Below are 24,531 nucleotides of genomic sequence, written 5' to 3' on the forward strand. Positions count from 1 at the left end.
GTAGAAATATATATGTATTAAAGGCCCACGGTGTATTTATCAATCATGCTGAAAGGCATGGAATGTGCCCCCAACTAGCTTCTATGCTAACGTAGACAAACACATGTAAAAGACATTTTGCCAAATATCTTATTTTCCTTTGGGGTCAGTAATGACTAGAAGAAGGAAGTTTTGGTTCTGAGTTTGGGAGAAAGAAACCTGAGGAATTTTTTGAAGGGGAAACATAGAAAGATGAAAGAACACCAAACAGGAAATCAAAAGACTTAGGTTCTAGCGTAAGCCCTACCACTGACTTTCCTCTGGCTTTGGTGACACCATGTAACTTTTCCATATGTCTTAGTTTCTTTATATATAGTTTATGTATAAACTTTATATAGTTTCTGCATAATGGCAGGTTGGATCAGATTGCTTCTAAAGTACTGCAGAGGTATAGGAAGTTTTCATTGATGTCAAACTTGATAAGAAGCAACTCTTGGAAAGATTGAAGCTTTGGATGCTTCACAGTAGTCCTAAGGCTTAAGTACCAAACCTCAGAGGGACATACGAGGCCATCTAGGTCAATCCCCTCACTTTTTAACGAAGGAAACAGGGATCCATAGAGATTAAATGATTTCCGCAAGGTCACACTGGTAGTGAGCATCGGTGGTGGGATTTGAATCCACATCTTTTGATTCCAGAGCTATTGCTCTTTCTTTTGTACCATGGTTAGATAAAGGAGCTCTGTGTGTGTGTGTGTGTGTGTGTGTGTGTGTGTGTGTGTAACAAGACAAAATTTACCTGATTTTCCTTTTCATTTTTCTTCATTTCCTTATTTCAGGACACAGAATTTTCAGTAGAAAAGAATTGTCCAGGCCAGTAGTGTAAAGATTCACTCACTCATCCATTCATTCAGTAATTATTTGTTGAACACCTGCTATATGCAAAGCACTGTACAGATTAGTGAAAGAAATACACTGATAATTAATGCCCTGTCTCAACCCTGACAATTTCTGTAAGTTAATTTTAATGATCATTTGAGATAAAGGAAAGTTACAAATCATAAGTATGTGATGGATACATCAGCTATGATTTTATAGTTTAAGGAAAACAGAATTAAATTGGCCTATTTAGTTCATCCTTGAATATGTTCAGGTTAAAGGAGAAAAAGTAATGTGTATTTTTGCATGTATGTACAATATACATTTGCTTCTTAGCCTTCTACATGCTAGCCTGGGGTCAGAGTGACCTAAGTTAAAATCTGACCTCAGATGCTTACTAGTTGTGTGACCCTGGGCAAGTCAATTCACCTGTTTGCCACAGTTTCTGTATCTGTAAAATGGGGATAATAATAGTACCTGTCTTCCAAGTTTATTGTGAGATCAGATGAGATAATAATTTTACAGAGATGACACATAGTAAGCACTATATACATGTTAGTTCTTATTACTATTATTATCAAAGCACTGCTAGAAGGTGCTATATATATACATGTACATATATGTACATACAAATGTGTATATATATATAAATATATATGAAACATTGACCTGAGAGGAGCATGCAGAATCTTTTTTTAATGTTTCTTAAACATTTATTTATTTTTAGTTTTCAACATTCACTTTTATAAGATTTTGAGTTTTAAATTCTCTCCCCCTCCTTCCCCTCCCTTTCCCTAAGACAGAATACAATCTGATACAGGCCATACATATACAATCATATTAAGCATATTTCCGTATTAGTCATGCTGTAAACAAAGATTGGAACCAAAGGAAAGACCTTGAGAAAGAAAAAGCCAAAAAAAGGAAAAATAGTATGCTTCAATCCGTGTTCGGACTCCATAGTTCTTTCTCTGGATGTGTATAGCATTTTCCATCATGAGTCTTTTGGAATTGTCTTAAATCAGTGCATTGCTGGGAAGAGCTGAGTCTATCAAAGTTGGTCATTGCGCAGTGTTGTTACTGTGTACAATGTTTTCCTGATTCTGCTCACTTCACTGAGCATCAGTTCGTGTAAGTTGAGAAAGCAGAATCTTTTAAATGCTTGGATCACTGTTCCTATTGTTCAGTTCAACAAATATTTATTAAATGATTGTATGCCTTGCTCTGGTGGCTCACCATAGTACGTAGGAAACCCTGAGTTCCTAGAGGCTTTTTCAGCAGAGGGCAAGCCCTGAAAGATGATACCAAGCTAAAGGAGCTTTGAGTATGGGCCCAGTGATAGGGTGTGTGTGTAGCTTTCATCTGGGGACTCAGCCTAACTAAATTCAGAGACTCAAGAAAAACTTTAGCATAGGGTGATGAATTGTTCCAGCCAAAATAACTCACAAAGACCATTACCAGAGGGACTACCTATCTCAGTGAAATCATCAGCATTCAAAGTACGTGTAAAACACACGGTACCTGGCACATTATAGGTGCTTAATAAAACTTATTGGTTGATTGATTTGTATCTGTTTTGCACATAATGAAACTGAGACCCATTGAGGCTAAGTGGTTTGTCCGAGGTTACACAGCTGGTATGTGGTAGAGCTATGCCCCAAACCAGGTTTTCCAAACTTTAAAACCAGTGCCCTTTCTACTATATTCCAAGACTATTCTGTGGAAGAATCTTGTGTCCAAATTGAGAAGAGATACTTTGAGGGCAGAAATTAAGGCTTTGCAGACTTCTGTTAAGGAGAGGGTCACTCCTGACAAGTATTTTCTAAAGAGCTGTTTTCAAGAAGAGGAAACATGCAAAGTAGAGATGTTGTTCAGTTATTTCGGTTGTGTCCAACTCTTCATGACGCCATTTGGGGATTTTCTTGGCAAAGATACTGGAGTGGTTTGCCATCATTTTCTTTTCCAGCTCATTTTGCAGATGAGGAACTGAGGCAAATAGAGTTAAGAGACTTGCCTGGGATCACACATCTAGTAAGTGTCTAAGGCTAGAGTTGAACTCAGATCCTCCTGACTCTGGGGCTTGCACTCTATCCACTGCACCACCTACGTGCCCTAAAGAATCAATAAAATTTGGCAACTGACTCTATATGTAAGATGAATAAGAGTAAGGGATTGAGGATGACGTTTGACTTTATTGTCAGACAAGGGAAGAGCTATGTCTGTTTGTATGTATGTATGTATGTATGGAACATCTGCACGTATTGGTTGTTGTCCTTCATGCTCAAAGAGGACCAAAATGACATCATGATGTTGGGGTCAAGCTCTCCTTCCACTTTAGTCTTGGCTTGTAGCCTTTTGAAGATAAATAATTTACCATCAGTGTAGTAGCTGATCTCATTGAAGGTGTCAGCAACATTGCTGAAAACTTCGTGCTAAAAAGCATGGGAGCAAGCGCACATCCCTGTTTCACTCCACTGGTGACTATGAAAGCAGTATCAGAGTCTATATTAGCATGCTGTCGTGGAACTGGCGTGTAATACTGAAGAACTTCGGGCAACCAAATTTTGCCATGCTCTTCCATGAGCCCTCATGACTGACAGCATCTAAGGCCTTGGTCAGATCTACAAACATTGTGTACAGACTTCTGTTCTGCTCTTGGCATTTCTTCTAGAGTCATCAGGCAGCAAATACAATATAACCTTTCCTCAGCCCTTTCTGAAGGCACACTGGCTGTCAGGTAAATAACCATCTTCCAGGTGAAGGATTAGCCTATTAAGGAGGACTTTGGCAAGAATCTGGCCAGCAATGACTAAGAGAGAGACTACCCCCTGTGATTGTCACAGAATAGTCTATTTCCTTTCCCTTTATAGAGATGGACAATGGCGGCATCCTTGAATTCCTAGGGGATAAAATCCTCTTGCCATATGACCTGGAAGAGTTCAGTCAGCTTTGGTACGAGCTTTTTGTATGAGCAGTGTACATCTCAGCTGGAATAGAATCAGCACTGGGCGCTCAGCCATTTAAGAGGCATCTAATGGCATTCAAAGCCTTTTTATCAGTTGGAAGTTCGGCAAGAAAAGGAGTGACTTAAGCTTGAGGTAAATGGTCAATGGCTTCAGGATTGGTTGATGAAGTTCTGTTGAGAATACTACGGAAGTGTTCAGCCTATCTCTCCAGGATCATGCTCATCTCACTGATCAATGCGGCTCCCTTAGCACTGAGTAGTTGAGATGCACCATAGATCTTTGGCCCATAAATAGCTTTCAGGGCATCATAAAAGGGCTTCGGATTGTTACTATCAGCATAAAACTAAATTTCATCTGCCGTCTTACTGAGCCAAGAATCCTACATATCTCTAAGCTTTTGCTTTGCTTTATTTTTGATGGACTTAAATGCTGCCTTCTTAGAGATGGATGAACCATCCTGCCAGTAAACCCTGCGGAGTTCTCATTTTTTTTTCACTTTGCAGCTTTTGTGTTTCCCCATATTTTTTTCAAACCAAACTTGATGTCCATGAGTCTTCTGATGCAGATGGGTAAATTCAGTGTTGCATACACCAGATCTCTGAAAGGTGCTCACTCCTTCTCTGCTCCACTGTTGCCAGCTGTGTGTTCACTCAGCTTTCCCTCCAAGTTAGCAATGAACTGTTCCCAATGTGAAAGGTGCTCTAATCTCTTCACATTAAGTCTTTTGGTAGTCTTGCTGCCTTGCTGAAGAATCAGCAGTATTTGTCAACTGAATCGTTTGGCTCTCTTGTCAGTTAAGGGAGGAGTTGTGCATGTCTGTATTTATATATGTATATTATGGAACATCTGGACATGCATGTATATATAGCAATCTGTACATGTATGTATATGTGAACCATCTGTATGTGTATGTATATATGAAACCTCTGCACATGCATGTGTATGTGGAACATCTGTACATGTATGTATATGCCCTTCCAAATAACGCAGAGTAATATTCTAGAGTTTTTGGAACCTCCATTCTGATCAATTCAACTCCTGCCTTTCTTTTCTTACCCTTCACTTAGAAGCCACAGGAAGACAATATTGTAGTAAGGATTTTTTAAAACTGATTATGTATCTTCTTTGAACTGAATAAATCTGTTCCACATGTTTTTGGAACATGTGAAAAGTGAACTGAAAATATCAATTCTTGCTTAAATATCACCGCTCAAAGAGATTATATGTAAGTCTGTATAACCAGCCCTAACTTTGTTTTTGCTCTCATTCTCTCTCTGCCTGCTTAATATTTCCACTTGGCTATTTCATTGTTATGTCTATCATAACTATCACAGCTATCATCTTTTTCTGAAGTTCCCTCCCTGGACATTCCTATTTCCATTCATAGTAGGTAGCACCATCCTTCCATTTACCCAGGTCCGAAACTTTGATACTTTCTTGTCCCTCTTCTACAAGTCATCATTCACTAATCTCTGCCCTTTCATTCATTGCCTTCCTCTTCATCTCCACTGCCATCACCCTGCTGACTTTTTTTAACCTTTCTTGTTATCCCTAGTGCTTAACACAGTGCCTGGCACACAATTGGCACTGAAATGTTTGTTGACTGATTTACTAACCATATTCTATGCTCTCATCAACAAATGCTTGAACTGTTTAATATTCTCCTAGCTGAACTTTCTACACTTGGTGTCTCCATGTCCCAATACTTCTTTCATACCCTTGACAGATTTGTCTTCCTAAATCACAACTTTACATGGATAGCCCCTTCTAGAAATCTTCAGTGACTCCATATTTAGCCTATGAAACAAAGTCTCAAATGATAAACCTGGTGTTCAGTGCCCTACTTTGCCTATTCCCATTCTCCCTCTTTACTTTTATCTCTTACTGCTTTCCACGAATTCTTCCTGAAGTTGAACCAGTCTACCAATTATTTATAAAGCATGACATACATAATTCACCTCTGTCCTGTTTCCCCATCCTTCATCCCATAATGTTCTCCCCACCTTCTGTTTACTTACATAAATTTTATACTTTCTTCAAAACCTAGCGCAAATTCCACCAATCCCAAGAGTCATTCCTGATTATATCCAACCCACAAGGAGCCATTCTACCACTTTATTCCAATAGCAATCAATATTTGTTCCACCCAATTAGCTATTAGTACATGCTGACTTATATCTGTGTTTTAATGTAACTCCTGCCTGCCCCATCTAGACTATGAGCCCTTTGAAAGAAGGAGCCATGTCTAATGCTTCTTTGCATCTCTCAAAGTGCCCAGGACAGAGTAGATTGCTGATTATGCTTGCCATCATTGCTTGTCGATCGTGATTGGAAGGAGCTTATGAAAGCAATTAGAAGGTTGGACTAGAAGGCCTCTGAGGGCCCTTTCAGCTCTCAATATATGATTCTGTGAACTGGAAAAGTCCATTACATGTTTTGCTGAGACCATACATAATGCATGGGGAAAATATTTTTCTGTCTAGAAGAGAAGTTGGGGAGAAGTCACTTTTTCAGAGTTAGATACTGCTTGTGGATTGCTTATTAAATAATAGTAGTAAAGGACCTTATGTATCATCTAATTTAATTTCCCTCCCAGGATAGAAATCTCCCTACCTCCAATGCATCCAAAGTATTTCTATGCAAAGTATGCTTGAACCCTAACAGTTATATGGATCCAATTACTTTAAGAAAGTTTTATGCAACATTATGCTGGTAAAAGTTTACCAACTGGCTCTCTGGGAAAAAAATGTATGCATATCAGACTTTTATGTTAAATCTATATTATTCCCGTTTTCTTCATCACTTTCTTAACTCTAGAATGATCAATGAAACAATAAATCAAACCTTGATTTGTAGTATTTGCTACTTTCTGAGGTGTCAATGCTCACATGGAACATTCAACAATGGTTCTGACAAATTAGTTTGAGCTGGCTTCAGCACATCCTTAGTTTCATCTAATTGTTAGACTGCTCCAGCAATTATAAAGTTCTTTCTTTCATTAAACTGAAATTGTCTCCAGTTGTCTTCCACTTGTTGATCCTAGTTTTGTCCTGAGGAACAATTCAGAGCACCATTGATTATCTCTTCTACATGACAGCCCTTCAAATATTTAAAGATAACTATCAAGTCTTTCCTTAACCAAATCCTCTCCAGGATAAGTAACTCCCCTTTCTTCAATTATTCTTCATGTGGACATTTGTTGACAGGAATGGGATCATATTCTGGAAGCAACCCCCTCCCTATTTGGTTGAATTTCAAGCTATGATTCTTTGATAATTCCTACACACAGTGACAATAAATCACCCAATTTTCATTTCCTCCAAAATCTAAGATATGATTAGACAGTACTTGTGAGCACTGGGGAATTCCATAAACATCATATGCCTCAGGTTCAGTCAGACATTTGACTAAATTGCTCATGATATCCTGGTTAGGTGGATTTGGAAATGGTTGGACAATCAGAGCCCAAGAGTGCTTATTAATAGGCAGATATGAACTTGGAAGGACATCTCTAGTGGGGGGGCTTCAGGGTTCTATAGAACAAACTTTGAAGTGCTATATAAACATGAGTTATTACGTGCTCCATTGAGATATATACTCTACCATGGTTTTTTCTTACAGTTGAGGACAAAGGCTCATCATAGCTTTGTATAGCACAGTGACTGACATGGTGATATTGTCACAATAGATGTTGCACAAATATTTGTTGAATCACTGGAAAGAAGGCAGATAGGATGAAGGCAGGCAAGAAAGCAGGCAGACAGGAAATAGGTAAGTAGGAAGGCTAGCTCTTGTGGTGAATCAGAAGACTCTAGCAGTACATATTTTCCTTATTTTAAAATACCAAACTTGAAGGTTTGGACATTGTTTATAAACACATAGTTTTACTGATATAATATGAATGAGTTAGATATGGTCCTTAAAAGTGGCAAGTGAATTAATTTTTGGTAAATTGTATTTTAAATTGAACAGGGGCACTCACAAGGGTGTAGTGTGGTGGTGGGGGCGGGGTGGAGTTAGAAGTAGACGATCTATGTAGCCTGAAGTATTAAATCCTTTTGTTAAAGGAAGGATTTTTGGTTAGTATGAATAATCAGCTCCTGATTTTTCTGTTCTGGAAATTTGGATTTGGAAAACATTTCCCCCATTCATTAGCTTATAGTTTTAATGTGAAATATAGTATTCTACAATTAACCTTGTAGGTAGCCTTTTCTTAAAGTAGGGCACACCTGTAAAACAGACACTTGATATTTATATGTGTATTTTCAGAAAGATGAGCACTGTATAGAAAAGAACAGTGGACCTTAAATCAGGAGGTATGACTCAGTCCTCACACTCTGATTCCCCTCTGCCTCCCACCCCAATCTCCATGCACTCACACCTGTCATTATAACCAATTTTATGATATTGGTAAAAAGTTGAATTGGACCAGATATCTCAAAGGTCCCCTCAGTTGTAAACTCTTACAGTTCTATGAACTATGCTACACGATGGTCATATGAAGTCAGCCAGCGTTATTGTCTCTCTTCTCCAAAGATGAGAACATGCACCAGTGGCTAAGGAGCTTGTCCCAGTCCAAGAGTGAGGAGCAGAACAAAAGGCACTAAGTTCGGAAGTTCCCCTCCTTCCTTAGTTCTAGGGAGACTGTAATGATTAAGATTCACATGGACAGCTAAAGGGGAGTGGACTAGGAGCAATAGATTAGCATCCTTGGGTATATGCCTTGCCTCTACCACATATGTCTCCTGCTTTCTGTGGGCTATGATGAATGAAAAACCAGAGAGACAGAGTTTCTGGGTAATTAATATTCAGTTTATTAATTAGGCTACTAATAATCAGTAAATTGATGAGCAGTGGTTTCCGTCAGAAAACCAAAGACCCCCAAAGGTGACACTGAATGCTTTAAATACCCTTCTAAAAGGAGGTGCCCTAGCAAGTGAAAATCAATTCATATTGGGGGATATTTAATGAGGAGGTGGGCTAGAAGTCTTTGGCTTCTCCTACTGAGAACATGGCTTGATCATGAGACTTAGCCCCTTCCAGCAATCTGGACAGGGGGATCCATCTCCACCCAGACCACTCTGGTTGGTTTTCTCCTCCATGAGGTAGATCACCCTAAATTCTAACGGAGAGGTGCCAGGACAGGGCTCTTATCCCTGGGGCAAGAATTCGCCCAGACTGGATTCTGTTTATACACTCCCCTACCCTGGTTTGCTGGGGCCTGGCGCAAGACTGAGGAGCATGTTGCCCGAGAGTTAGGGACATCTCATTAATCAGCCATGTCCTTCATAGACTGACTGACCTTCTACAGGGGCTGGGCCCTGAATGAGAAAATAAAAGGTCTGGATCCTAATTAATAATTGGTCATTAATGTAATAGTAAAATAATGATTTCTCTCAGGACAAAAGTCTTAATTTCTCCGGGCCTCCTCTGTTAAGTAAAGCAGTTCGATTTAATGACTTCTAAGTGCCATTCTAGCACTGAAATTCTGTTGATCTATGATTTATGGTATGCAAAATGAATGTATAATTTCTAGCCAGAGGCCTTTGGAAATTTTGAGGAACCCTTAACCTGGGGCTTCTCCTACTTTCATATAACATATTCTAACTAAAATGTGCACCTCTGAAAACTTCCATTTGATGACACTATTTTGGGTGCTGTCACTTTAGAGGATGTGTGATTTAAGTTGTACAGTGTACTTTGAACACAAATCAGAGAATAAACAATTATTTCTAATGCTCTCTGCTTTTCTCTTATAGGAGTCAAGCCATGGTCTAATATAATGGAGATCTTGGAAGAGAAAGATGGGGTTGACACCGAACTGCTGGTTTATGCCATGACTTTAGTGAATAAGGTTAGTACACAATTAGACTGAAATTCACCATCTGATAAGAGCCAAGCCAGATAACTCTTCCCACTGTGGTAAGAACACAGGGTCAATATAGTATCTTTCCTTCCTTCCTTCCTTCTCAAAAATTATTAAGAACCTAAACCTACTAGGTTCCACCCCCTCCTTGTGTTGAAGCATATGCAATGTTTAAATGACACTATCCCTGCTCCTGTAGGACTTAACAGTTTGGTAAAAGAAGAAAAGAACATAAATCCAGAAGAATAAACTACATATTAGAATAGAATGGGTACATGACATGGATATGAGATGCTGTGAGGTCAAGAGAGGAAGAAATCATTTCTAGGTGGTGGGGGAGGGAATGGCTGCAAATTAGGGAAGGTTTTATTTGGGCTGGACCTTGAGGGAGGCTAAGACCTAAGCAGGCAGAGATAGGAATAGGAACAAGAGTAGGGAAATTCTAGGAAGAACGTGGATTCTGTTTGCCTTCTAATAGTTTGCCTGAGAGAAGACATATAGCATAATATATAACATGATATGATATAACACACTATAACATGTGATACAGTAATACATCATATGCCACATGATATATGATATGTGATATGTTATGACATGACATGACATGATATGATATGATGTGACGTGATATAATATGATAAATTACCTGTAAGAGGAAGCCTGGTGTAATGCAGAGGTCAGGAATGACCTATGGGCCAAATGTCAACCTGCTTTTGTATGGTCTGTGAGCTAAGAAGTGTTTTTACATTTTAAAATAAAGTTTTATTGTATTTTAAAATGTAAATTCCATTCTAAGTTCTCGTGGCTTATCTTCTCAGTGTTCCCATGCAAAAGACTATAAGTGACAGAAAGTACATACTATATGCAATAATATGGCATATTAATTAACTTATATTTATTATCATCAACTAATTTGTATATTATACATACACATATATACATATGCAAACACCTTGAATCTGTGGCTTAAAAAATCAGTGATCTATGAGGCTAGAAAGATAGGTAGTCCATTTCAGTGAGAGATAACAGTTGGACAGCCTGAGTGTTGCACTGATTCCTCCGCCAATGAAAAGAATTGGAGGAAAATCTCAGGCATGTTGATTGGATCTTCTATGGAATATTTTTTTGATGATGATGATAGAGCCATACCATAGTAGGTATTAAGTACCTACTATGTGCCAAGGACTTTTTTTTCAATTTATTTTATTATATATTTAATACTTTAGTTTTCAACATTGATTCCCACAAGATTTTGAGTTACAAATTTTCTCCCCATTTCTACCCTCCCCCCCCCACTCCAAGATGGCATATATTCTGATTGCCCCATTCTCCAGTCAGCTCTCCCTTCTGTCACCCCACTGCCCCTGCCATCCCTTTTCCCCTTCCTTTCTTGTAGGGCAGGATAGATTTCTATGCCCCATTCCCTGTATATTTTATTTCTTAATTGCATGCAAAAACAGCTTTTTCTTTTGAGCATCTGATTTTAAAACTTTAAGTTCCAAATTCTCTCCCCTCTTCCCTTCCCACCCACCCTCTCTAAGAAGGCAAGCAATTCAACATAGGCCACACATGTATCATTATGTAAAACACTTCCACAATACTCATGTTGTGAAAGACTAACTATATTTCTCTCCATCCTATCCTGTCCCCCTTTATTCAATTTTCTCCCTTGACCCTATCCCTTCACAAGTCTTTGCTTTTGATTACCTTCTCCCCATCTGCCCTCCTTTCTATAACCCCACCTTTTTTATCCCCTTCCCCCTACTTTCCTGTGAAGTAAGGTACCCAATTGAGTTTGTGTGTTACTCCCTCCTTAAGTCAAGTCTGATGAGAACAAGATTCACCTGTTCCTCTTCACTTGCCCCCTCTTCCCTTCCAATGACCTGCTTTTTCTTGCCACCTTTATGTGAGATAAATTACCCCATTCTGTCTCTCCTTTTCTCCTTCTCTCAATATATTCATCTCTCATCCCTTAATTTTATTTAATTTTTTTAGATATCATCCCTTCATATTCAACTCACCCTGTGCCCTCTGTCTATATATATATATATATAAAATTTATGTGTGTGTGTATATATGTATATATGTATATGTATATATGTATATGTATATATGTATATGTATGTATGTATATTCCCTTTAACTACCATAATACTGAGAATTGTCTCATGAATTACACATGTCACTTTTCCATGTAGGAATGTAAACAAAACAGTTCAACTTTACTAAGTCCCTTATGATTCCTCTTTCTTGTCTACCTTTTCATGCTTCTCTTGATTCTTGTGTTTGAAAGTCAAATCTTCCATTCAGCTCTGGTCTTTTCACTGAGAAAGCTTGAAAGTCCTCTATTTTATTGAAAATCCATATTTTGCCTTGGAGCATGATACTCAGTTTTGTTGGGTAGGTGATTCTTGGTCTTTGACCTCTGGAATATCATATTCCAAGCCCTTCGATCCCTTAATGTAGAAGCAGCTAGATCTTGTGTTATCCTGATTGTGTTTCCACAATACTCAAATTGTTTCTTTCTGGCTGCTTGCATTATTTTCTCCTTGACCTGGGAACTCTGGAATTTGGCAATTATATTCTTAGGAGTTTTCTTTTTGGGATCTTTTTCAAGAGGCGATTAGTGGATTCTTTCCAATTCTATTTTACTTCTGGCTCTAGAATATCAGGGCAGTTTTGCTTGATAATTTCTTGAAAGATGATGTCTAGACTCTTTTTTGATCATGGCTTTCAGGTAGTCCAATAATTTTAAAATGGTCTCTCCTGGATCTATTTTCCAGGTCAGTGGTTTTTCCAATGAGATATTTCACATTGTCTTCCATTTTTTCATTCCTTTGTTTCTGATTTATGATATCTTGATTTCTTGTAAAGCCACTAGCTTCCACTTGCTCCAATCTAATTTTTAAGGTAGTATTTTCTTCAGTGGTCTTTTGGACCTCCTTTTTCATTTGGCTAATTCTGCCTTTCGAGGCATTCTTCTCCTCATTGGCTTTTTGGAGCTCCTTTACCATTTGGATTAGTCTATTTTTTAAGGCGTTATTTTCTTCAGTGTTTTTTGGGTCTCCTTTAGCAAGTCAGTGACTTGTTTTCCTGTTTTTCTTGCATCACTCTCCTTTCTCTTCCCAGTTTTTCCTCTACTTCTCTTACTTGCTTTTCCAAATCCTTGTTGATCTCTTCCATGGCCTGAGACCAATTCATATTTTTCTTGAAGGCTTTTGATGTAGGCTCTTTGACTTTGTTGACTTCTTCTGGCTATAAGTTTTGATCTTCTTCGTCACCAAAAAAAAAAAAATTCTAGAGTATGTGTCTGAGTCTGCGTCCTTTTTCACCTCCTGGCCATGTTCCCAACCAACTGCTTGACCTTTGACTTTTTTGTCCAGTTATGACTGCTTGTAGAGAGTGCTTTGTCCCAAGCTTTAGGGGCTGTGCTGCTGTTTTCAGAGCTACTTCTACTCCACTGTCACCACAAGCTCTGCCACAACAGTGTTCCTCCTCCCCCAAGAACTGCCAACCAGGATCATGACCCAGATCCAAGTAGGGCAAAGAAAGCCCTGCACTCTCGCTCTGGTCTGCTGCATGATTCCTCCCACTGTGTGAGCCAGGGACTCAGGAAGCAGCTGACACTGGAGCTCCGGAAGCAGCCAGAGGAGCTTCCTTCTGCTGCTGTCACCACTGTGCACCACCTCTGCCACCCCCAGGGCTGGGGCCGGACCACTTTCTAACCCAATCTAGCAGTTTTCCCACTAACCTGCTCCTTGGTCTTTAATGTTTGTGAGTTGAGAAGTCTGGTAACTGCCACAGCTCAATGATTCATGGCCCTCAGGCCTGCTCCAGGCTGACTCCCAGTCTGATCTGTCCTGGCACGGCCCATGCTGGGCTGTGCTCCACTTCCAGCACCGTGTGATAGACCATTCCCAGTGACCATCCAGGCTGTCCTGGGCTAGAGACCTTCTTCCCTCTGCTATTTTGTGGGTTCCGCAGCTCTAGAACTTGTTCAGAGCCATTTTTACAGGTGTTTGGAGGGATTTGGGGGAGAGCTTAAGCAAGTCCCTGCTTTCCAGCCACTATCTTGGCTCTGTGTGCCCCTCTCCCCCCCATCCCCCGACACCCACCATGGAAGATTTATGGCAAGGCAAAGATAGGAATAACAAAGGATAAGGAGACATCGCTGCAATCAGCAATGTGATTGGGTTCATCAGAGTATCTATTGATTTCCTTTAAACTGAAATACTGATTGTAATTATTTTGTAACTGCCTTTGTAACCAAGATCATACTGTTGAAAAGAATTTTCCTTAAAAATGGAAAATTATGATTTAGCCCTAGAAAATGCTATGAGACCTAAGATTTGTATTGTGTAGCAAATTCTGACTACTTGAAATTGCATATCTATAGCAAGGTAGAAGTCTTGTATTCATCCCTTTCCCCCACTGTAATGGCAGCCAGGAATTCTGTGGTCCCACTTGGCCTTTTCTTCCATATCCTCTATTAACTTCTTCAGTTATAAATAAAAAAAATATAAATAAAAAAATTGCCCTTTGACTAGAATGGCCCCATCCTGGTCTGGAACCCAACTAGGTCTAAGGATGGGGACAGGTTTTAATCTCAGCCACTGTAGCTCAGGCATACTCCCACCATATTAGGACTTGTCATTGTGGATTCCCTTACTCTTCATACTAGGCAGCTTTTAAAACCTAGACATAAATGACTTCACCTCCAAAGAAAAGAAAATGGAATTAACTCAAGAAGAGAGCAGGGAGATATTAGATTTTGACGTTAGATTTTCTTTTTCTTGACTTCTTCCTAAATTGTAGAGCTGAGTTTCTGATATCTTACTCCATTGCAAGCTAAAATAGTTGTTGGTCTCTATTTTAAATTTGACTTTCTATTCCAAGCTGTAGCACAGAAAATAATAGAGGCAGTTAGGTGGTACAGTGGCTAGACCACAGGACTCATAGCAAGGAAGAACTGAGTTGAAATTTTGCTTTTGACACTCCCTGGTTCAGTGGCCCTGGGCAAGTACTTAAACCTTTCTCTGCCTCAGTTTCCTCATTTGTAAAATGAGGAAACAGTCCTGCCTCACAGGATTGTTGTGAGGATGAAAGTGTTAACATATGTAAAGTGCTTTACAAATCTTAAAGTGCTATGTAAATGCTATCACTAGTGGTGGTGGTCATAGTAGTAGTCATAGTTGTAGTAATCATTGTCATCATCATCATTGTAGCAGAAGGAGTAGTGGTGGTAGTAGTGGTGGTGGTGGTGGTAGTAGTAGTAGAAATAGTAGTGGTAGTAGTAGTGGTGGTGGTGGTGGTAGTGGTAACAGTAGTAGTAATAATATATGGTTCCACATGTCTATCTATCCATGAGCCACACTACTGTATTATACTTCTTTTCATCCTCTTCTCCTTTGACAGAACCTAACCTCCATGAAAGGAAATAAGGAAACCCAAGATATTACTAGTGCTGTCCTTGTAATATTTTATCATATCAGGTCACAAGGGTGGAAAAATCATGCTTTAAAAGATAACATTCATAATCTATATATGTACACGAAGATATGTATCCATGTGTGCTTGGCTCTACCTCGCCATTCCAAAGTCCCTTCCCCCATTTAGTCTCTTCTTACCCCTTATCTAGATTAGAATAATATCCTCCTGATCTGTCATTCTACCCCCATGTCTCACCTGTCCAATCTATCTATCCTCCATATAATTGCTAATTTCATTAATGCATAAGATTAAATATTTTTTAGCAACATAATCAATGTGTTCCCTTCGCCTAAAGAGTAAAATACAAATTCTTTATTCTCACACAATAAGCCCTCTAAAATCTGCCCCCAATCTGCACTTTCAGTCATATTTGACTGATTCCCTTCAGGCATTCAGTGTTCAAGTTGAACTGAATTATTGGTTTGATGCTGTTCTGCCCCCTACTGCCTCTGTGTATTTGTGCAGACAATCTTAGTACCTGGAACACACTCCCTCTTCATCCTCACCTGTTAAAATCTTTCTCTTCCTTCAAAAGCCATCTTCCCCCAGAAGTCTTCCCTTACACCTAAGCTGAAAATGACTTCTCTTCCCTACATTTTTATAGCAGTTTGTCTGGATGCTCTTAACACCTTCTATTATTTATTTACCTGTGTTGTCACACCAATTAGATTGGAAGCTTCTTGACTGGGTTCTCTCATTCATTTTTATATTCTTATTATCTAGCACAGCTCTGGGTTCTCTTATTCATTTTTATGTTCTTATTATCTAGCACAGGTCTGGGTTCTCTCATTCATTTTATATTCTTATTATCTAGCACAGCTCTGGGTTCTCTCATTCATTTTTATATTCTTATTACCTAACACAGCTTTGGATTCTCTTATTCATTTTATATTATTATCTAGCATAGCTCTGGGTTCTTTTATTCATTTTTATATTCTTATTATCTGGCACAGTGACTTGCTTATAGTGGGCGCTTTGTGCCACCTCTGACGCTTACTAGCTATGTGATAGTTGGTAAGTCACAACCTCTCTGAGCCGGTTTCCTCATCTGAACTAGGGATGATGATACAGGGTACCCCAGAAGTCTTAGTGTGGTTTTAAGCTTTCATAACTTAACTAGCTTAAATAACTTAAAACTGCCCTGACACTTTTAGAACACTCTGTACATGTAGTAACTCCGCAGGGTTGTTGTGAGGCTTCAGACGAGATAATTTAGATGAAGTGCTTTACAGACCTTAACGTACCATATAAATGTCTGTTATCGTTATCATCATCATCATCATTATTTTTATTATCATGTGTTTGGTTGAACAGATTGTTTTTTTCCTTCTGCTTTCTATTTGGTTTTCCTAAATCAAGTTCTTTCTTTTTCCTCCAAAGGCACTTAGGGGCTGAATGACATTTTCCTCCGTGTGTGTGTGTTTGTGTTTGAAAAAGGGGTTGGGGGGATTTTCCAGTACTGTACCCTAACTGGTGAATTCTGCTGTTGCCTGTCTCAGTCTCATTGGCAGGAAAGAAAGGCATGAATGAGCACTGTACCTTTCAAGTACCAAGAAGAGAAGGCCAGCGCTGGTTGGGGGCTGGAAGGAGTGATGAAGGCATGGGAGAAGAACCCAGGGGGCCAGTGAGGGGAGGGAGGAGGAAAGGAATAGAGTGAGTAGCAGAGGGCTGTGGGAGGGTCAGGGCAGGTTCTGCCTCTCTCTACCCTGTCCCCTCTGAGAACAGATTGTTCCTACTGGGGGAAGGGGACTCAAGCCTTTTCTCTCAGCAATTTCCCAGTTCTTAAGCCAAGGCAACCATATTTTCGAGAAGAGGGAGGAGACAGAGGATTGTTTTTGGTACCAAGGGATAAAGACAATATGGGAAGAGTTTGTGGGGAAGGATACCATCCTGTTTAGCAGAATAAAGTCTTCCACAGGGACTGGCATCTGCCACCTCAAAGTGATAGTGGAAACTTTGGAAGCTGGAAACTTTGAGAGAGAAGGCAGATCTGAGTTTCTTAGCAGAAACCAAGGTCACGAAAATGGGACTGTCAGCTGGGAAAATGAGATACAGCTAAAATACAAACTTGTAGGCACAGTGGTAAATGCAGTGTGTTATGGGATGCAATATGAAAAGCACCCAAAAGTTTAGATTTTTTGGGAGAGGAAGGGGCAGAAGGATGAGTTTAGGGGAGAATTAACCTCCAAGCCTCTAGACCCTTGCATTCAAGAAGTTGATCTAGGGTCAATGAGCCTTCTGGTGCCTCTCAAGTTAAAACAGTTAGTAGTTTCCTACTCTGCCTATGTGTAAGACCAGTTCTATCCAGAAATCTTACAAGTGGCAAACTAAATTACTGCCTGTTCAGTGGGACATACCACATGGATGCTGTTATTGATTAAAATAATGTTGTGATGATACAATATTGTTAGAAGTAGATTGATGTCAGTCAGTCAATAAACATGTATTGCTCAATGAGACAAGGCCTGTGCTAGGTGCTAGGGATACTACAGAGAAGGGTGGGGGAGGCGGTCCTTGCTCTCAAGGAGCTGATGGTGTAATGGTGAGTGGAACTGGGGTGGCATGGATAACAGGCAAACAGTGAGGTACAAACAAGCTACAGCAAGGATAATTTGGAGATTATCAACAGAGGGAAGGCACTAGCATTAAGGGGGATTGGGAAAAGCTTCTTGTAGAAACAGGGGTTTTAGCTGGGACTTAAAAGGGGACCTTGTTTAAGTAAGTGTTTGTTAAAATATCTTGGCAACGTTGACTACCTCAGACCCAAAGGTCTCAGCCCTAGCACTCTTGTTCTTTGTGCTTTTTTTGTTCAAAAAGAAAGGTGACACTGTGTAGTAGATAGAGTACAGGCCTTGGGACTGTTAGGGTGTGAGTTCAAACTCCAATGTGTGCACATTCGCTGAATGACCATAGGTAAGTCACTGTGTCAGTGTTAGTTTCCTCATCTGTAAAATCAGGAGGATAATATCTACAGTACTGACCTCAGAGGCTGTTTCCAGGCTTAAATGACATGGTATATCCAAAGTATTTTGCAAACATTAAAGTGCTATATAAGCGTTAGTTATTATTATAGTGTGAAGATGACTCAGTGACCTACTGTAAGTGAATCACATACAGACCTGGACCATATGCATCCTTGACCTGTTGCCTTTTGTATAGATTGATCCACTTTCTTCATGGCTACTACCGTAGGTCCGGCCTAGTCACCTCTTACTTTAACCATTACAATAACATGCTGGTTGGTCTTCTTGCCTCCAGGCTTTCCTCTTTCCAGTCCATCCCCCCAAAAGTGCCAAAGTTCTAGTCCCAAAGCGCAAATTTGACCACGTCACTCTCCTGCTCAGTAAACTCTTGTGGCTCCCTTTTACTTCTATAATCTTCTGTTTCATATTTAAAGACCTATCTCCAACCTACCTTTCCAGCCCATCCTTATGATATGTTGCTCCAAATCACTCTTCAGTCCAGCCAAATTAGCCTTAGGTAGTGCCATGGATGGATAGTATCAGAAAGACCTGAGTTCAAATGTAGCCTCAGATACTAGATGGGTGTCCTTGGTCAAGTCACTTCACCTCTGTCTCAGTCTCCTCAACTGTAAAATAGGGATAATAATAGCACCTACCCTCCAAGGTAGTTGTGAGGATAAATGAGATATTTATAAAGTATTTAGCACAGTGCTTGGCACATATCAGGCACTTCATAAATGCTAGCTATCATTATTATCCTTATCATCATCCATCATCATCATCACCATCCTTGTTTCCCGTCACACAAGAGGAACTGTGGCTTTGTGTAGCCTGTCCCCTGGACTTGGAACACTTTCCCTCTTTAGCTTGGCCTCTTAAAATCCCTCATTTTCTTCAAACTCAGCAGATACTACACCCTTCTTCATGTCTCTCTTGATTCCTCCCAGAGGGTTGTGCCTGCCCACCCAGCACTATCTGGTATGAATTTTTTATATGTTCTGTCTATGGTGAGGCCGTGTCCTGCAGTGGATGGAGAATTGGCTGTGCAGTTAGGAAGAATTAAGTTCAAATGTGCCTCTGACACATACTGGTTATTTGACTCCGGACAAATCACTTAAACTCACAATATTATCCTGCCCAACTCTCTTAAGGCTAGAAATGGCAACAAAGGCGTCGTTCTGTCATTGGTAGAGGAAGTTACATACCAGTAACTGTCTGTCCAGTGATTCTCAAACTTTTGTCAGAGTTCCTTTAAACTCTTAAAAATTATTGCAGACCCTCTAAAGAGTATTTAGTTCATGTTGCTTATATCTATATTTTCTGTTTTAGAAATTAAAAATCTTAGTATTATTATGAAAATAGTTTTGGTCCCATGGACCCCCATGAAAGGGCGTCAAGGCTCCAGGGGTGTCTGGACCATACTTTAGAACTGTTACTCTACACCGATTAAATTATAGGCACCTTCCCAAAAAAATCATACATACGTATCTACATTTACACATGTATACATGTACATGTACACGTGTACACATATGTACATGTACACATGTGTGTATGTGTACACATGTGTATATATAAAATACATGTTTAGAGATATATATATATATACATATAGAGACAAACAGAGAATATATATTGCATACTGTCTCCTCCAATAGAATGTAGGTTCCTGGGGGCCAGAGATTGTTTTTTTCTATGTATACCCAGAGCCTGGAACATAGTAGGCCCTTAATAAATATTTGTTGATTGATTGTGTATATTATTAAATTAATGAGAGTAGTAGTTGTTTATTTCTAGATTCCATTCTAACTCCCCAAGGAGAGGCCAGATGATTTGGATCTGCAGAATAATAAGATCAAAGAAAGAAGATTTCAGGTTGGAGAGAGGGAAGAGGATAAGGAAAAGGAAAAAATATTTAGGATGAGGAATTCAGACTGTACAGAAACTAGATTTCTTGGATATTGAAAGATATAAACCCAGATGGGACCAGGAGTTTAACTTTTTGGGGAAACAAGCAAAAGTTTAAAAAAAATCCAAAAGGACTTTGGCCCACTAGACATCAGGTTAAACAAAAATATTCCAACTGAGTAAAATGGAGGAAAATGTTGTCTCTAAAGCTATAATGTGGATCTATGTAATGTATCCATGATTGCCACATTTGTAGGGACTTTCACTCTGTCAAAATTTAGGTTGGAAAATGTGGCTCAAGATTAAGAAAGGAAAGAAGTCCATTGAATTTGTGTGTGTGTGTGTTTGTTTGTGTGTGAGAGAGAGAGACAGACAGTCAGAGAGCAAAACAGAGAAAGAGACAGATACGGAGACAGAGAGAAACAGAGACAGAGGAGCTGCAGATGAACAGTGAGCTGGGTCCACAATTTATTAGAAGGAAGAGAGTGGGCTGTATTGCATGTTGAAAATAATACTGTTCTTTAAATCATTCTAAATTGTCACAAAAGAAGTTTTCTTTAACACCAGTATTATTTCAGTGAGACTACTTGGCATGATTACATGGAATTGTACCATCTCAGAAGAACAATGACAAATACCCCAAAGGACGATTAAAAGGGTTTATTTAGGCTGAAGAATGTTATCTATGAGGATGAGAGGTGATACAAAAAGCATTATCCAACATATATGAATCCATCCATTAACAAACATTTATTAAGAGCCTACTATGTGAAAAGCACTGTGCTGGGAATACAAGACAGAAATGAACAATCTTTGCCCTCAGGGAGCTTAACAAGGAGCAGACATGTGCATGTATAAGTGTACAAAATACAGAATATATACTAAATAGTTTTGGTGTGGGAGGACACTAGTAAGTGGAGAGATCAGAAAAAAGCTTCAGGAACTTGAGCTGAGTTTTGAAGGAATAAGAGCATTTCAGGCATGGGGGTCAGCCAGGACAAAGGCACATAGATGGAAAGTGGAGTGTTGGGTTTGAAGAACAGCAGGTAGGGTTGGTACATCTGTACCTAGAGTATGTGGAGGGAAGTATTATGTAAGATGATTGAAAAGGAAGGAAGGGGCTAGGTTGTGAAGAGCTTTAAGATGTGGGGAAATTGGAACATTGTTGCATTGTTGGTGGAGTTGCGAGCTGATCCAGCCATTTTGGAGGGCGGTGTGGAACTATGCCCAAAGGGCTATAGAAATGTTCATACCCTTTGACCCAGTAATACCACTTCTAGGGTTGTATCCCAAAGAAATCACGCAAGCGGGAAAAGGACCCATATGTACAAGAATATTTATAGCAGCTCTCTTTGTGGTAGCCAAGAATTGGAAAGCAAAGGGATGCCCATCAATTGGGGAATGGCTGAACAAGCTGTGGTATATGAAGGTGATGGAATACTATTGTGCCATAAGAAATGGGGATGATGCAGACTTCATAACAACCTGGAAAAACCTACACGACATAATGCTGAGTGAGCGGAGCAGAGCCAGGAGAACGTTGTGCACAGCCACAGATATGTGGATTCCGTGAGGACCAACCCTGACATACTGCGCTTCTCTCAGCAACCTAAAGGGGCAAGGACAACTCCAGGGGACTCACGATGGAGAATGCTATCTTCATTCAGAGAAAGAACTGCGAAGTTTGAATACAGACTGAGGCACACTACTACATGCTCGCCTTTTCTGCTTCTCTTTTGTTTTTGGTTTGGGGTTTTTTTTTTGTTTTTTTTTTTTTTTGGTTCTGTTTCTTCTTTCTCATGATTCATTCCATTGGTCAAAATTCTTCTCAACGACTTGACTAGAGCATAAATTAATTCAATGCGAAGTTATACATGACAGTTATATGAGACTTCATGCCGTCTTGGGGAGGGAGGGGGGAGGGAGGGGAGAAAAACTGGAACTCAAAACTATGTAGAACTGTGTGTGGTAAACTAAAAATAAATAAAAAATAAATTAAAAAAAAAAATGTCAAACACAGCAACTTTTATTGGATCCTAGAGGTGATAAAGAGCCAAAGGAGTTTATTGAAGGAAGAAAAGGAAAGAAACAAGTATTTATCAGGTGCCTACTATGTGCCAGGCATTGTGCTAAAGCACCTTACAAACATTATCTCATTTGATCTTTACAACAACTCTATAAAATAGGTGCTATTATTTGCCTCATTTTACAATTAAGGAAACTGAGGCAGGCTCTCAGACACTTGCTAGCTGTGTGACCCTGGGCAATTCACTTCCATCCTGTTTGCCTCTGTTTCTTCATCTAAGATGAGCTAGAAAAGAAAATGGCAAGCCACTCAAGTATCTTTGCCGAGAAAACCCCAAATGGGGCCATGAAGAGTCAAATACAACCGAACAACAAAAACCATTGCTCAGCCTTGTGATCAAGTATATGTTTTCTAGGATTTCATAATTTAAAGGCCACCGTCTTAGCATTTTTCTGTGTAAAAATGTATGTATTTATTCCAGAACGCAAATGTGTAACTAAAACCTGATAAGGCCTAATTCATCTCATGCTCTCTGCCAATCAAAATTCACTTTTAAATAAAAATCTTATTTATTTTTATTCTGATTTTAACATATGACAAAGGAAACAGTTGTTTCCATACACACGGCAGAACAGAAAAAGAGGATTATCCATGGAACTCTAGATTTATATTATATATCACTCGCTTTTATTTTAAAGTATAAAATAAATTGAACCTATAGCTTCCAAATGTGTCCTGCTTGTCTGTTAAATTCTTTTTGGTATTATTGTAGCCTTCCTGATCAATATAGAAACAAGAAAACTAGAATCTGGGTTGTAAATAGAGACATCCTCTTCTCATATAGAATCCAAAAATCGGTGTTAGAGAAGGTTATATTGAAATCTATTATCATCTTCCCAATATACAACGTGAGCAGTAGCTCCACTGAACAGCTGACTATGAAACATTCTTTGAAAAAATATTGTTCATTTCTGTCTACATTAACATACAGAGCACAGGAAACTTTATAAGCAGAATAAGTGAAGAAAGTAACCTTCACCTGGAAGTCAGAATATGTGAGTTCTCTCCCTGCTCTGCCACTAACCAGATGCATGACCTGAAGTCACATCACATCTCTTGGATTCATGGTTCTCAATTGTAGGAATGGTAGGAATGAATTAGATGCCTTCTGAGGCCCCTTCCAGATCTCAGGTTCTGATTTTAAAGAACTGGTATGGAATTGAGAGTGGTCTGGGAGACTTTGCTTATTTAGGTATGGATTCTATATCTCTTCAACAGGTTAAAAAGGCAGAAGTCCATGGAAAAATTGATAAGCTCCTTCAGGGCAATAATTAATGTCTTACTCAACTTTGATATTTATATAAGGTTTTTCACATGGTAGTACTCAGTGTTTGGTAGTTGGAGATCCTCTACTTGGAAAATTCTATATCTCCCTATAGAAATTTATAGTTAGAACAATGTAATCAATTATTCTTAATATTATTTCTATTAACAGCAACAACTTAGAATATAGTACTTTAAGATTTACAAATAACCTTCTCAAAACAACCCAAGGAGGTTGGTTGTATGAATGACTTTTTTTTTTGAGGGGGGGAAGGCAGGGCAATTGGGGTTAAGTGACTTGCCCAAGATCACACAGCTAGTGTGTCAACTGCCTGAGGCCAGATTTGAACTCAGGTCCTCCTGACTCCAGGGCCAGTGCTCTACTCACTGTGCCTCCTAGCTCCCCTGAATGTCCTCTTTTTACATATGAGGAAACTGAGTTTCAGTAAGGTTACATGATATATATGGTTACTTAGTACTAAATAGATATTCAAATGATTCAGTGAATGAATATGTTATCAGCTGGGTTTTTTCTTTTTTTTTTTTTTGGTTGCTCTAATTTTTTTTCTATTTTCACATTCTAAGTTGTATAGATCAGAGAAGCCTCTGTTGAATTTTAATCAAAAAAGAATGATGATAATTTAGCCAAAAAGGAAAAAAGAGAGGGTTTATTGCCCTAAATCTGGTTTTTATACATTCTGAAAACAATTTGCTCAAACAAGTTCATGTTTTTTACCCAATCTGCTCTGCTTTGATGATGCTGTCCACTTTGTTTTGACTGGGATCAATGACTGCCATGTTTAAAAAAAAAACTTGTTGGGAAATCTTGCTGCTGCCAAATCAGCCTTTCTGGGCAGATTTGTTGAAATCTTTTACAACTGTGAATATTTTTTCTCTCCTCAGACTCTTTCAGGATTGCCAGATCAAGATGCTTTCTACGATGTTGTAGATTGTCTGGAGGAGCTCGGCATTGAAGCCATTTCTCAGAGACATTTGAACAAGAAAGGCACAGACTTGGACTTGGTGGAACAATTTAACATCTATGAGGTAACTTAGTCTGCCCTTGGTTATCCAAGTGCTAACTTTAAAGATTGGAAGGAAAACATAACTTAGGGAAAATTTGGTTAAC

At 39.2% G+C, this 24,531-nt stretch overlaps 1 protein-coding gene across 6 annotated transcripts in view; it reads left to right on the top strand.

Moving 5' to 3' along the window:
- The window catches only part of FHOD3 (formin homology 2 domain containing 3), a 726,388-nt gene that overhangs the window by 492,517 nt on the left and 209,340 nt on the right, over positions 1-24,531 (top strand). For all 6 annotated transcript variants that reach the window (XM_036756241.1, XM_036756258.1, XM_036756249.1 and 3 more), the window contains 2 exons: positions 9,583-9,677; positions 24,306-24,449. In XM_036756241.1, the coding sequence (XP_036612136.1) occupies positions 9,583-9,677; positions 24,306-24,449 (239 nt within the window). The remainder of the gene's footprint in view (positions 1-9,582; positions 9,678-24,305; positions 24,450-24,531) is intronic.

The sequence above is a fragment of the Trichosurus vulpecula genome, chromosome 1 (genome assembly GCF_011100635.1).
Source record: "Trichosurus vulpecula isolate mTriVul1 chromosome 1, mTriVul1.pri, whole genome shotgun sequence".
Taxonomy (NCBI): domain Eukaryota; kingdom Metazoa; phylum Chordata; class Mammalia; order Diprotodontia; family Phalangeridae; genus Trichosurus; species Trichosurus vulpecula.